General features: G+C 42.2%; 1 protein-coding gene across 1 annotated transcript in view; it reads left to right on the top strand.

Moving 5' to 3' along the window:
* Positions 1–2,084: 2,084 nt before the first annotated feature.
* FRMPD2 (FERM and PDZ domain containing 2) overlaps positions 2,085–15,924 on the top strand; it is a 446,136-nt gene continuing 432,296 nt past the window's right edge. Inside the window, exons 1-2 of the mRNA XM_078640972.1 lie at positions 2,085–2,202; positions 4,488–4,642. Of these exons, the coding sequence (XP_078497098.1) occupies positions 2,085–2,202; positions 4,488–4,642 (273 nt within the window). The remainder of the gene's footprint in view (positions 2,203–4,487; positions 4,643–15,924) is intronic.

Raw genomic sequence — 15,924 nt, 5'->3', positions numbered from 1 at the left:
GCCTCAGCTTTCAAAATACGAACCGCTGCTATCAGTTTCGTTAGTGAAAATAGGTCAATGGAAGTAAACCAACACTACAACACCCCCAATACAGTTTGTTGACAAATTCAAGTCCAGGGCTGGTGACAGTGAACATATAGAAAGTGTGTGGTAGTTATCCTTGTGCTCTTAACACCTTCACGCTACATCCTCTCTAGTACCCCACGTAGACTCGAGTTCTACTCATGTCATGTGGCCCTTGGCCTTACTCCAATGACCCATGAGTAGATCGCTTAGTCTTCAAAGCACTAGACATAAGCACTGCTCCCCATACAACAAATCCCTTCCTATTTGCTGTCCCACCACTCAGACTGACACAAACTGCTGCCTGTCATGCAGAGCTGACCCTTTTCAGTGCCTCCTCCTTGAACTACATCCTTCTCTTTGCATGCTTAAGAGATGCCCCAGAAATTAAGTGACAAGCCTGAAATGGCCAAATTATTCAAACTAATTATCCATGTTACTTAAAGGACAACAAGAGCAAAATAGCTCAGTGAATTAGACTCCCTCCTCTCACTTCTGCGACCTCTGGACTTAGACTTTGAATCCCAAAACAACTAACGCCGCTTTCCATCCTCCTCTAACTAGTAAACTCAGTTCTGTTAAAATGGTTATTAACCTCTATTTTGCAACGTTCAGAAATGGCAGTGTTTGTGAATCGCCACATATAAATACAAGTTGTTAGCAATAAATAACAAGCATTTGCAATGCAATAGGTCTCGCATTTACACGAGTTTGAGCCATTGACATTGCCTTTAATTTTTGTTTTTAAACCATAAATAAAAGGCATTGTCATTTACAATGCCAATAGCTTACACTCGAATAAATGCGAGACCTATTGCATTGCAAATGCTTGTTTTATAAACCTGTTATTGTACTTGCAAAGCTGCAGGAACTTTCCCAGTGGAGCAAAGGGACAAAACCTGCAGCCACTTACCTTTTTTCCTTGCAGACTTCATGCTTCATTTCCTGTCACAATCCTGTCAGAAAATCACAGAGTAACTTTTTGAAGCAGGAATGGAGATCATGAGGCTGTTATTGAGTTGACACCAGGCAACAAATTCCTGCAGCATAATGTTACATCCATGTTGGGTGGTGCGTCTGGCTGCAGACATTTTTTTTATTTTTTTTATTTTACTGAGTTTTATATAGTGCAAACTTGACCCGAAGGTATCTGGTTTCAGAGCACTTTACATAGCACCAGTTGCGTTACCTGAAGACACATTCATTTTTGTTAGGCACGGTCTGATTAAGAGATTTGCCCAGAATTTCAGTATGTTCAGCGTCATTGCCGAGACTCAAACCCAGTTCCTCAGATTTGAGGTCGACAGCCCTAGCTGTTAGGCCAACAACTCTTCCCTAGAAATGAGCAAAGTGTAATTACACTACCCTCTGGCAATTTAAGGGAACTTTGCGAAATGTGAAATTTCCCAAATACTCTCCACTACAGGGCATAATTAAAATGTCATTCATCCCCTAGTTTTCACGCCTCAGCGTTGTCCTGTCATGTCTTGTCCTTGATGGACAACCTTCTGCCTTATCAAGTTTACCTTCCAAATAGTTACAATGTTACTCAGGATTGAGCCCTCTCCAAAGTCTTTATTTGCCCATTCAATAGCAATTCATCAACAGCCATACAGCTGCTGGGGGTTACATAACTTGTCAGCATGGAGGAGTCACCTTCATTAACGGAAGAAACCAGACAAATCGGTCCACCAACCAAGAACATCCATGCACCACCACTTACATAATCGAGAAAGAGTGGTCAGTTTGATAAAGCATTCCGTCTCAGGCCGGATGAGGTTTCCTGTTTTGGGAAAAGTATTCTTGAACTTTAATTTAACCTACCATGCAAGAAACTTGCTTGAATTATTTGACTCTTTTTCTTTTGGTTGGTGCCTCACTTTGGTACCTTGTACTAGTTGGTGTTTGTGTGTATATCCTTTCCAGAGGTTTTATGCTTGTATTTCTCAGTCATGCTCCTTGAATGTAGTGAGCACTCAGTAATAGGTTCTGCTGGTGTTTCCCTCTCACAGGTTTGGGAGATGAGCTGCGTGACCTTGGCTGATGTTCTACAAACACGTGGAGGACCTTTGCAAGAAGAAGAGATTTGGGCCTTGTTACTTTTGGTGTCAGAACGTATTTTGGAAGACTTGAACAGGGGTGAGTGAGAGATAGGATTTGTACATGAAACCTCTCATGATAGCCTGTGAAAATGGGTTATTCTGCAATTTCTGATCCTATACAAACCTCTGGGAGAAAGTCAGTGAATTCTCTGTTGTGATAAAAAATGTCTTCTGATTCGGGGGGAGACTACACATTACTGTAACCTCCAAGAGATCCCTCTTCTAAAATGAAATATCTTTAGGTTTGTGGGTGCTTGTGCCTTGATCTTGGCTTGACAGCCCTTGATGAATGCCTGCAGGTGGACTAAGTTGTGCAAGTACCTATTCTTTGTACTTCAAAGACCAAAAAATGGCTTCTGTGATATCCCTTTACAAGAAAACACATTAAATTGATTTGTATTGGACAAGTGTACAGTAATCAACTTTCGTGATCTACAATAATACATGCCAAACATAAGGAGATTAAACTTTTCAGACACTCACCCCCAGTCACAGATCTGGGTTAAATCAATCATCGTTCTTTAGCTCACTTTTCCACCTCAGTTCAGACCCAGCTATATGCAAATCAGTCTGACCCTGTGCCTCATGCGAGCAGTCCAGCCCGAACTTTCCAACCAGGTCTTATCTTAACCGCAAACAAGCATCATGGGACCGGTTTCAGGATAACACCCCTCAACAGCCAGGCTAGCTTGAATCCAATGGCAAAGTGAGCAAGGGACCCACGTCTGGGAATACCCTGCCAACTTAAGGCGATCAAAGCAAATACAAGGAGATGATGAACAGAGCACTGAAACTTTTCAGACGCTCATCCCCATTCACAGATCTGGGTTGAATCTATCATCTTTCTTTAGCTCACTTCGCCACCTCAGTTCAGACCCAGCTATATGCAAATCAGTCTGACCCTGTGCCTCATGGGAACAGTCCAGCCCAAACTGCAAAGCCAGATCTTCCCTGAACCGGAAAAAAGCATCCTGGGACCGGTTTTGGGGAAACACCCCTCTTCAGCCAGGCTAGCTTGAATCCAGTGGCAAAGTGAGCAAGGGACCCACATCTGGGCATAGCCTGGCAACTTAAGGTGAACAAAGCAAACACAAGGAGATGATGGATGACACGCTGAAACGTTTAAGACACTCACCCCCAGTCACTGCATTCCATCCATCATCTGTGTGTCTTTTGCTTTCTTGCCCTAAGTGCGCCAGGTATGCCCAGACATGGGTCCTGGGCTCACTGTGCCACTGGATTCAATCTAGCCTGGCTGATATGGGGTGATGCCCCGAAACCAGACGCAGGATGCTTTTTTCCAGTCCAGGGAGGACCTGGCTTGGTTGTTCGGTCTGTACTGTTCCCATGAGGCACAGGGTCAAGACTGATTTGCATATGGCTGGGTTTAACCTGGGGTGGCATGGTAAGCAAAAGAACGATGGACTTAACCAAGATCTATTGACTGGGGGAGAATGTTTGATTTGCTCTGCATTCCGTCCATCATCTGTGTGTCTTTTGCATCTCGCCTAAGTTGCCCGGGTATGCGAAGACCTGGGTCCCGGGCTCACTGTACCACTGGATTCAAGCTAGCCTGGCTGATTAGAGGTGATGTCCTGAAACCTGTCTCAGAATGCTGGTTTCTGGTACAGGGAGGACCTGGCTAGGAGGTTTGGTCTGGACTATTCCCATGAGGCACAGGGTCAAGACTAATTTGCATACAGCTGGGTCTAAATTGGGGTGGCATGGTGAGCAAAAGAACAATGGACTTAACCCTGATCTATTGACTGGGGAAAAATGTTTGAATTGCTCTGCATTCCGTCCATCTTCTGTGTGTCTTCTACAATAAAACATGGCCATATTATCTCCTGCCTGCACATGCAAACCTTATTTCACATGATTTTGTCTTGGCAATTAGTACATATGTCAAAAGCATGGGAAAGTATCAGATGCAGTGTCTCTAAATGAAATTCCCTCGTAAAAGATCACACTGACATTGCCGCCAAAATAATGCCTTAAATTGTACCATTCTACTTCCCAGCATGATTGGATTAAACATCCTTCGCTCCAGTGCTTTAAATGAGCAAACCATTCTTATGCCCTTGCTATGAGTATGTATCCAGAGTACTGTACTCTCCCTTTAGACTGATCGTTCCATTTAGCATTGCTTCAATCCTTTCCACATAAATTCATCTGCACGTGAGCTGTCTTCCAACAAAGCAAGGCACATTCAACAAAGACACGTGTACATAAAGTTTGAAACCGGATGAAGTTCAATATGCTTTAATAAGTTGACCTTCATTAGACTTCATACTTATTTTGTCACCTTTGAATGTCTTTTAGATTCCTGCCAGTACATCATCAGTCCCTGGTCTATTTTTCTCTCCGTCACTGGAAGTTTGTCTCTGCGAGATGTGTCTCATCCAGAAATCGCCCCTTTCAAGGCTCCAGAAATGGTCCAGACCCAGAGTAAAAATAAACAGGTGATGCTGGCCAAGGTGAGATGGAGGCTCTGTTTTCAAAGATACTTTCATATGTGAAGAACAGGATTACTCTCGATCCCGTGGCTTGGATTATGTTAAACAATCAAACCTATATTGTCATCATTGTATAAGGGCAATTCATATTTGATAACTCCGATGTTGGGTTTAATATTCTGACTGGTGCAATTCCTAGACGTGTTTCTACTTATAAGCTGAAAATGTCACTACAGCTGGTGCTGGACATCTCCGGATGCATGGGTTACTTGCCCATTGCCACTCATCAGCAGGGGATAGACATTTAGATTTGGTGGTGTATGAAATCATGCTGCTGATAGTTTCTCAGGTGAAGTCCCATTCCAAGCTTGTAGGAGCATTCCATGAGTCGTCAACCAAACAACACCAGGAAGAGTCAAATAATTAGAGGGGGAGGAAGCACACTGCACGAGTTCTCCTAAATGCATTCTGGTTGTTGAATCATTTGGACGTACGTGTGGCTTGAAGCGGTACAGAACATGATATATTGAAAGCGGCATACCATGCACCCCTGTGAAAATGGATTGTTCCTTACTGATGAGTGCTAGTTAGATTGAAACACATGTCCAAGGATATCCAGCACTTGCTATACCAGTACTGGGCGCATTGCATTGTTTGCAAAAATAAACTTTATTAGGGACTTCATCTACAAAAATGCATTGGGAGGACAGTTCCTGGCAGGCAGACAATCTTCTCTCCTCCAACACTGTTTAAATTTCCGTCTGCGAAATAGTGTTGTTATAAAACACAGGTATATGTGTGTAGTGCTTTTGTATAGGCCCTCATTTTTTAAAGTGTTAGATTTTCTTGCAATTTTATAGGTGGAAGACTGAAAAAAAGTGGTTCCTTGTGATACTCCATGGCAGAATGATGAGCGTACAAGCCCTCTTTTCTAGCTTGTTGATTAATGTGTTATAGATTTGCCATTGCTAAATAAATATAATTGAAATGAGAACATCTTCAACAAGGTTCACATGTAAATTGGAGGGTTGGAAAATAATAAATAAAGGAGAACATCTCCCAAGGACTCTGAACAAATGTTTTCAGGTCTAATCTGTATTTACTCGTGTAGGGTTTGTATCACACCTGTAAAGCTAAAGTTGAAATTCACACAACAATAGAATATGTAAACTCTAAAAAGACGACAGCAGATAGCAGAACAGGCGGTAGTTTCGGTAAAATTAGAGGATCAACAAAACGTCATAGCTGGAAAGGACAAAGTGGAAACCTGGCAGCAACTTTAATATGGGAAGGGGGGTAACTTAGTCAGTGAGATTCGGTGAGTGTGAATCTCAAATTTCCCAACTAACAAAATGATGGATCGCAGAGTGGAGGTGTGAGATGACCAAGATTTGGGATGGACTGTTCCCAGGAGGAACAAGACAGTACTGATTTGCAGTTCAGTTCATAAACTTTATTTCGATTTATGAAAATCACAAAAGTTAAACCATATAAAATGTAAGAGGCCACATGAACAATACATCATAATTTTAGACACAAAATCTTATAGATCATCTTAGTAAAAAAGAGTGAACTTGTTAAAACAATAAATACGATATGAGGACTCTAAAACATATCCAGAAAAAGTGGCCTAGACTAGCATACAATATTGGTTTTTACAGGAGAATCAAAACTATACAGTAAAGGTCATCGTACTTTGTAGTAAAGACAGTAATATCAAGGTGAGAAGAGCGTCGGCCTATGCCTCTTTTCAGTCCAGCTGATAGTCCAAACCCAGCCCAGGAACTTTGCTATTGCAATCACAGTGGGGCCTTCCCATGATGTTTTAAGTATTCTGAAGGCCTCACTGCTAGACATAGTACCCAGACTACCACAAATAGGTTTCAGCCAGCAGCGTCTAGGTTTGCTATATGCTGGGCAACCAAAGAAAATATGTTCAAGGGTTTCGGACCAATCTGGACAAAAGTGGCATTTACTCGAGTTAGCATAGGAGTTACACCACTCAGCGATGAAGACATTGGTCGGTAGGGTTCCCACCCTGAACTGGTGGAATAGTTTACTGTCTCGTACTACGGCAATTAGATCGCAGTACATCTCATATTTGGGTTCATGTTTATTATCGAAAAAGACTCTAGACAGAGTTAAATTGGAGGAAGCTGCAAGCTGTCTTGTGTTAATCATTTTCCAATAGGCTGCCTTAAACTCAAGTTTGCTTGGAAATACACTTCCGGCTGGGAGGGTCCATGAGTGGCTCATTCCCAGCTCATAGAGTATATTTTTGACATGACTAAACCACGCAATATCCCTGTTAACATCTAAGTCCTTGACTTCTAATATAGCCATGGCATAGTGTGCTAGCTCGGGAGTCACCCAGAGTCTCCTCCGATATGCTACTGATCTATACTATATTGTGCCATGTCCCTAATGGGGTTGCATACCAAGTCCAGAAACAAGGGCGCCAGTGGGGTGGATTGAGGAAGGCCAATTAATGATCTTAAGAATTTGTTCTGGCCCACCACTAAAGAATCCAAATTAGTGTGACCCCAGTGCTCGGCCCCATACAGGATTGACAGCAAAACACACAAGATGATGGACGGAATGTTGCACAATGGCAAAACATTCACCCCCAGTCACAGATCTGGGTTTAATCCATCTTTATTTTGCTCACCAAGCCACCCCTGTTCAGACATGGCCATATGCAAATCAGTCTTGACCCTGTGCCTTATGGAACAGTCCAGCCCGAACTGCCAAGCCATGTCTTCCCTGGACCGGAATCAAGCATCCTAGGACCGGTTTCTGGCTATCAGCCGTCTTCAGCCAGGATAGCTTGACTCCAGTGGCTTAGTGAGCACGGGACCCACGTCTGGGCATACCCTTCCCACATAGGGTGAACAGCAAAACACACAAGATGATGGACGGAATGTTGCACAATGGCAAAACATTCACCCCCAGTCATAGATCTGGGTTTAATCCATTGTTATTTTGCTCACCAAGCCACCCCTGTTCAGACATGGCCATATGCAAATCAGTCTTGACCCTGTGCCTCATGGGAACAGTCCAGCCCGAACTGCCAAGCCATGTCTTCCCTGGACCGGAATCAAGCATCCTAGGACCGGTTTCTGGCTATCAGCCGTCTTCAGCCAGGATAGCTTGACTCCAGTGGCTTAGTGTGCACGGGACCCACGTCTGGGCATACCCTTCCCACATAGGGTGAACAGCAAAACACACAAGATGATAAACGGAATGTTGCACAATGGCAAAACATTCACCCCCAGTCACAAATATGGGTTTAATCCATCGTTATTTTGCTCACCAAGCCACCCCTGTTCAGACATGGCCATATGCAAATCAGTCTTGACCCTGTGCCTCATGGGAACAGTCCAGCCCGAACTGCCAAGGATTGAGGCACCTATTTTAGTATTGTAGATTTGTAGCACGGGGGCTATAGGTTTGGTATAGGAACACCTATGCTCCTTAAGCAAAGCCCCTGAGAGTTGAGCATGTCTAGCATTGAGGCAGTCTAATGGTGTTTTCCAGCTTAATTTTCTATCTATAGTTACCCCCAAATAGAAGAAAGTCTCAGTTTGTTCCAAAGCCCTATTTTTCATTCTAACCTCACCGATGACTTTGTTGGAGTTTTGGAGGACCATATACTTTGTTTTATCAACATTGATAATAAGGTTGTGGTCCACACAGAACTCCTCAAATCTAAAGAGCGCACACTGGAGGCCCTGTCTCGTTTTTGATAGAATGAGTGTCATCAGCAAACATTCGTGGTGGGATCTTCGTACTGAAGAACCGGGTTTTTCAGAACCCAGCGGCATCAGGGACATGCCCAAAGTCTTCGAGTTCCCCTGTCCTGGCATACAGAGACACGGAATACTTCTAGGCGGCGTCAGAGATCAAATTTATTAGCTGCAGCTAGTAACAGTAAACCAAGCGATACAACATGGTGTACAACTCAGGAGACTGCTCAACTTTCGTAGAGCAAAACATCACCTTTTATCCAAAAATCTGCTTCATTACAAATGCACACCCACTGCGACAAATTCTGACGAATGTAATACATTTTCCCACACATTATTGCATTCCAAAAAGCTCACTTTACATCGTACCAACCCACAAGTTAATTATTAGGACTGTCCCAAATTCGATTACCACAAGCCGGACAAACCCATAATTGAAAGCACTACCCATGTAATGAAGAGTCGTAAGGAAAGAAACAATTCCGATGTTGAATACGACCAATCTCTTTAATAAACACCGATGCTAAAGCATATTCCAAGCTACTATCAATGCGACTGGCTCCCTATATGCCATACTTAGTCAATGAACAACAACATGGCTTCGTAGTTGGAAGGGACACCACCACTCATATCAACATGGCGATTACGGCATTTGACGTAGCTGCAACTAATCTCACCCCACTCGGTATGATTTGACCGAGTGGGGTGGGACTATCTGTGGAAAGTGCTAAGTCAGTTTGGATTTAAAGACCGGTTTCTGAGAAGTGTCCAGGCTATTTATAGGGATCCAATGCTAAAATTAGCTATGCAGGGTTACTGTCACCAACCTTCGCAATCTCTAGGGGGACTAGGCAGGGGTGCCCACTTTCACCACTGCTGTTTGCTCTCTCAATGGAACCCTTTATTAATGCTTTGCATAAACAAGATAAGATAACTCCGGTTAAACATGAACATAAAACTCTTAAAATAACTGCATATGCAGATGACCTAGCTATTTATACCACAAACGTAACGGATGCTCTAATCGGAATAACAGAGGAAGCAAAGAACTTTGGCGATATTTCAGGCTATAAATTAAACCTTTACAAAACACAAATTATTTTGAATTACCAAGCGGATCATACAATTACAGGAATTTGTGACTCTGCCGTGTATTTGGGTGTGAAAATCTCCTCTAAAATTAATGAAATTAACAAATTAAACTACGATCCCTTACTAAAAGAAGTTACTACGGTGCTTAAAAAATGGCATAAAATCCCACTTAATATTTTGAGCCGAATCAATTTGATTAAAATGAATATTTTGCCCAAATTTTTATACCTTTTTCGTTCTATCCCCCTCCGACTTAATAATATATTTTTTAAGAAATTAGATGGAATCTGGAGTAGTTTTATTTGGAGCTACAAAAAACCTAGAAGGTCAATGGCCATACTAAAATTATCATTGGAAAAGGGGGGACTGGACTTTCCGGACTTTAAGTCTTTTTTTTTGCATCATTTTTAGGTCGGCTTAAGAACTTACTAGACAAAAACCAAACTTTCTTTTTCTATCAGTTTATGTTAGGTACAAACTCAAATCAGTTCTTAGCAAGAGTACATGATCCAAATTTTTTTAAACGAGTGAAATTTAAGACAGCAAGAGATGCAGTAGGGATCTTTAATTTGATTTTGAAACACTGTGATACTTCCTTTTTTCACACAGATCTACCACTATGGGGTAATCCTGGGTTACCTGTTATCTTTAATGATAAGATGGGGAGGGAATGGGGCACTTACGGAATCAAGACATTAGGCGATTTATACGGCTCAGATGGTTTCCTCCAGTTTTCAACTTTGCAACTGCTTTATAATTTACCTGGCGCAATGACATACAAATATATGCAAATTAAAGATTACTTAGTACGGACTATGAAGCTGAAAAAAACTGCCAGCTCGGACATTTGGCGTTGTTTATATAGTACTAAAAAGAAGTCGCTAATTAGTATGGGATATAAACTTCTTAGTCAGTATAATGCGGATGACTGCATAAGATTGTCACATAAGTGGACGCTAAAACTAGGAATTAATGTGACACCACAGAATATTTCAAACGCTTTCGTCAGCATTAACAAATTAGTACATTCCTCTAGCCTAAAATTACAACTATACAGGACGGTCAGTCAATTATATCATACTCCACTAAATATATCCAAATGGTCACAGAATAATCTAAATAATGACCGCACTAAATGCCCTAAATGCGATCTGGTGGCAGCAGATCTTATTCACATGCTTTATTCTTGTCCTATGCTTGCAAACTACTGGAAAGAAATAGAAAATACTTTAAGTCAAAAACAATTGATTCATACATCACTTTCTGCACCTGTGGTTTTACTTTCTTTACACACGATGGGGAACAATAATATTAGCTGGCTTAATATAGCTCTGTCTTGTGCTAGATTGGTGGTAGCTCGAGCTTGGATTTCACCAAACCCACCCTGCAGGACGGAGTGGTTAAATCTATTACACAAAATTTATACTATGGAAAAGGCCCTTGCCAATGGCAGAGGTCGAAAGTCTGTAGCGAAAACTGAAAAAATATGAAGTAACTTTGTATAATTCTGAAGGACACAATCTGTACATAATGTTTTTGCTGTTTTTTCCTTCGTTTTTTCTGGGTTGGTTTCTTTTTTTTTTTTTTTTTCTTTATTTCTACATAACGTAAAATGGGCCTTGTCTAGTGCTTGCTGTACATTCTGTATACATGAATACATGACTTATCCTGGTTATCACTCAAAACGTGTATGTTTAAGAATATGTATTGTATATACTTTCTTTTTTTTTGACTTGTTTGCCAAATAAAAAATATAAAAAAAAAAAAAAAAAAGAATAGGATAAGATATGTGCAAGGAACTAAAAGTTAACGATATCCTGAACATCGATTGCCAATTTCAGACAAGGATCAGCTAGAGAAATTAGCTTCGTGAAAGGGTCAGTTTCAGGTGACGGGGTCAGCATCTTGCAGTTCACTCGCAAGTCGAAAAGGGCCTAGTTAATGCGTACATGAACGACAAGGCCCATGCAACTTTGTTCGTTCGTTTACCTCCACGGCCTACGTGAGGGCAATGCAAAATGGCGTCGTGAACAACGCAAACAAAATGGAGTCCGGTCCCGAAAACCACGGAACCTCAGTCCCTCCTTTTGCCATTACGTAGGCAATGACCTGAACTCACGTCAATCTGAATCCAGGTCTATATCTATTCTCATCAGGTCATCAAGGTGTTGCTGTAACATCATCTTATTATCCTTCACGTCTCTCAAGACGGGTCTTCTCACACAGATTGTAGCACAAAGACTACAAATGGTGGGACCACACTGGATGCATAAGCAACTCGAGAAAAGGATCGCTAAAGCCATACCAAGAAACATCAGAATCTTCCATCCCCATTTGGACAGCAGTCCCCAAAACAATCCTACCTACGACCAGTTCCCTTCGTCTACATGTATAGAATCAGAAGACTTATATAACTTCAAGATGGCTTGGTACACTGTCAGGCGTTATCTGGCACGAAAACACAGCAACTAGATCCGATCAATTTACATACTCCACCTCTATCTGCAAATATAATATCTAAAACAATGCGGTTCTGTAATGTCATAAGACGATCCACTTGAAGCTCAGCTGTAATATTGCTAAGGGCACCTGCAGCCTCATTTATAGTGGCCTCGACCACTCTCGTAAGCTGACGAATATTCCTACTATTAGCCATAGGACCCCAAAAGGGCACAAAACCCTTGAAGAAGTCTCCAACTTCTTGTGCGACAGTATATTTCGCATCGATAACACCTCTACCATATCTTGTCCTATGGTAATTAAAAGCAGCTGTATATGTAGGGGGAAGCAAAAATGCCACATAACATGTGCCTGAGAAATCAGGAGGCAACCATGTATAAGCTCTGTCGTGACAAACAAAATACGTGCCTTTAGCTGGTACGAACGGTGGAGATTTCTAGGACGTATAGACATATGTGTGAACACCCACACTCTTACCAAGCTGAGCTCTCGGATTCTGACCATTACCTGGCAGACAAAAATGACCTCGGTGGGGTACAATCCAAATAGGAGGAGACCTTTTCTGTCTCTCCTTTTCTGTCAGACTAATGCTATATCTCGTCTTGTTCCAACCAACATATGCTCGTACCTCATCTTTAGGGATAGCATTATACGCATCAATATCTCTGATCATATCTACTATTCCCTGTATCAAGGCATTATTACTCGCATTATCTTTGACGGAACGTACAGGAGATGCTTCATTCACATAGATAAACATTGCTTGGAGTGCCCATACTGACCCATTAGGCGAAAAAGGCAAAACCAAATATGGCATTCCCTTATCTGTCGTATGCGGCATACGACCACAAACCCAACAATTCGTAGTATTTACTACTAGCTGATGCTGATGCAACATCTGTATGAACAAATTGTTTACAAATTCTGATCTTCGTGTCTGTTCATGTTCAGGCAACGTATGAAACTCATGTGGGGAAACAGTAGAAAAAGAAAGAGTAGGTTGGGATGTAGATGCAAGCGTCTGTTGTGTAAAATAGACAATCCAACCCACACAAGCCAACGTAATATTCAAAAGCATTAGAAAACACAATATTAAAAAACATTTGCTACGGATCAATATACATATTTTCACTTTAGGATCAGCTCTCTTAACACCCTTATCAGGCTCAAAAAACTCCATCCTCTAACGTGCTGCTCACGGCTATTACCTTCTTCACTTAAGTGTGCGTCAAGATCGTACTGACGACCATGAACCACAGACCTTTTGTCAATACGCGGCTCACCCCTTAAGGCTGTACCGCGACCCTGCAGCTGAGTCCGGATGGTGACTCAGAAAAGAAAAAAAGTAAAAAAAAGTCTCTTGATCTGACAAGGTGTAATTTACTACATTAAAAAATTCAAGTTTTATTTGTCCATTGATTTGCTCACTCTTGGTCTTAGATCGTAGCGCTCTTTACCAGGCACAGTTTGCTCTTGAAAAAGTGTTTCCGGATTCGTTGTGTCGAGTCTCAAATGCGAAGGCACAGCAGCTTGCAGAATTTCATCATCCTCGCGTTCTGACTGAGTCCATATCAAATGTGCATCACTAAAAGGTACGAATCTAGGATTTCTCTCACATTCGGAATCAGCTATACCATCCCTCACCCACTTATCATACGGTAAGGGCAAAGGAACCTTTTTACAATGGGTAGCATGTACCCAATTCTTTTTACCAGCTACTCTAACAGCAGTTCGAGTGACCAATAGGACCAAATGTGGTCCAGTCCATCTCGGCTCCACAATCTTAGTTCGTTGAAAATTCTTCGTCAAAATGAAATCACCAGGTTGAATCGTGTGGCCTGGATCTGCAGTAGCTGTTGGCAAAATGTCATAGACCTGTTGGTGGAGAACACGTAATTTAGCAGTCAAGGCATGTAAGTAATCCACCAACATAGGGTACTCAATGTCACTGTATTTTTTAGGATGAGGTACACCCCACACATTCGCCGGACGACCAAAAACGATTTCGTATGGGCTAAGTCCCACACGAGAATGCACTGTCATCCTTGTTGACAAAAGAGCCAACGGCAAGGCATCTGGCCATGTAAGACCAGTGCTCGCTTGTATCTTAGCTAGCTTCAGCTTCATAGTGCCATTTTAGCACTCGACAAGTCCAGCAGACTGGGGGTGATTTGCAGCATGGAATTTTTGATTGATACCCAAACCCGCACACACTTTCTTCATGATTTGACCCACAAATTCACTCCCATTGTCACTCCATACAATTCTCGGCAAACCAAAACTAGTGAAATACTCTTTGAGCAAAACCTTGGCTGTAGACAAGGCAGTATTATCCTTGTGGGGTTAAGCCTCTATCCATCTGGAAAAGGCGCAAACAACCACAAGGACATACTTCAAATTGTTGCATCTCTCAATGTGAATGTAATCTAGCTGTATCACCTCAAACGGATACGTTGGGGGAGCAAAATGACCGGCTGGAGTTGGAGTTGCCTTTCCAGGATTATACTTCAGACAAACCATATTCTCAGCACATTTCGGAATTTCAGCATTCTGCCATACCGAAGCAAACAACTTGCATATTCCCTTCGAACTAATGTGAGCCATTCCATGAGCCATAGTAACCACTGGGAGCACATACGCATCAGGCAACAACCATCGCTGGTGTTCCGACAACTCAACCAAACAACCTGTCGGATCCAACATACCCGTAGTTTCTCTCCACACATTCACTTCTTTTTCCGTAGCTTCAGCCTGAATCATCTTCACACTTTCTATTGTGTCTACACACATTTCAAAAGCCATAACCCAATTAGCAGGGCCTGCAACATACATTCGGCTCATCATATCTTTCGCCGTTTCCTTCGCAACTTCATCCGCAAACGCATTTCCTCGACCTACATCATCCACATCTTTCTTATGCGCACTACACTTCACAATTGCAATCTGCTTTGGGAGAGTAAGTGATTCCAGAAGTTCATTCACTAATTGCCCATGCTGAATTTTCATACCATGGGAAGTAAGAAATCCTCTCTCTCTCCACAAACGTCCGAAACTATGGGCAACACCAAACGCATACTGGCTATCAGTATAAACATTCACTCGCTTTCCCTCTGACAACACACACGCTCTAGTCAATGCAATCAACTCTGCTGCTTGCGCAGAATTCTGTGCTATACGTGCTGTTTCAACTACTGTATGTAAAGTTGTGACAGCATACGCCGCAGTCGTCTCACCATTCGGAAGCTTGAAACACAAACCGTCTACCCATAGGGTACCATCAACATTCGTAAGAGGAGTATCTTTCAAATCAACTTTAGCCTTCGTTTCCTCCTCTGTCCGAAGAAAGCAATCATGCTGTTCTTGAACATCTGTCCCTACAGAAATTGGCAACAATGTAGCTGGATTCAACACATTGCATCTTTTGATGTGAACATGGCTAGCCAAAAGCGTCAACTCATAACCTGACAAACGTGCACTAGTAAGGTGCTGTGTCTTGGTCCTGTTCAATAAGGTATCCACTGCATGTGGGACCATCACAATCAACGTATTATCCAATACCAAACTAGCAGACTGTTGGATAGAAACAGCCCCTGCCGTTGTAGCTCTCAAACAGCTCGGCAACGCTCTAGCTACCGGATCCAACATAGCTGAAAAATACGCACATGGACGCTGCTTGTCTCCAAATTGTTGCGTCAACACTGACAATGCACAACCTTCTCTCTCATGAACATACAATGTAAAAGGCTTACTGTAGTCCAGAGTACCCAACACCGGAGCAGAACACAATGCATCACGTAATTCAGAAAAACTTTTCTGACATTCGTCAGACCAAGGGAGAGGATGCGGAGTATCTTTAAGAGTCATGGCTAACAGAGGTTTTGCTAACAGGGAAAAATTCGGAATCCACTGTCTACAATACGAGGTGATACCTAAAAAGGCACGCACTTCTCTCTGTGTGGATGGCACACTCATTTGGGCAATCGCTTGAATTCGTTCTGGGGTCAA

The sequence above is a fragment of the Lissotriton helveticus genome, chromosome 5_1 (assembly GCF_964261635.1).
Source record: "Lissotriton helveticus chromosome 5_1, aLisHel1.1, whole genome shotgun sequence".
Taxonomy (NCBI): Eukaryota; Metazoa; Chordata; class Amphibia; order Caudata; family Salamandridae; genus Lissotriton; species Lissotriton helveticus.
Note: the sequence above shows the minus strand (reverse complement) of the source record. Positions and strands in the feature narration are given on the sequence as shown.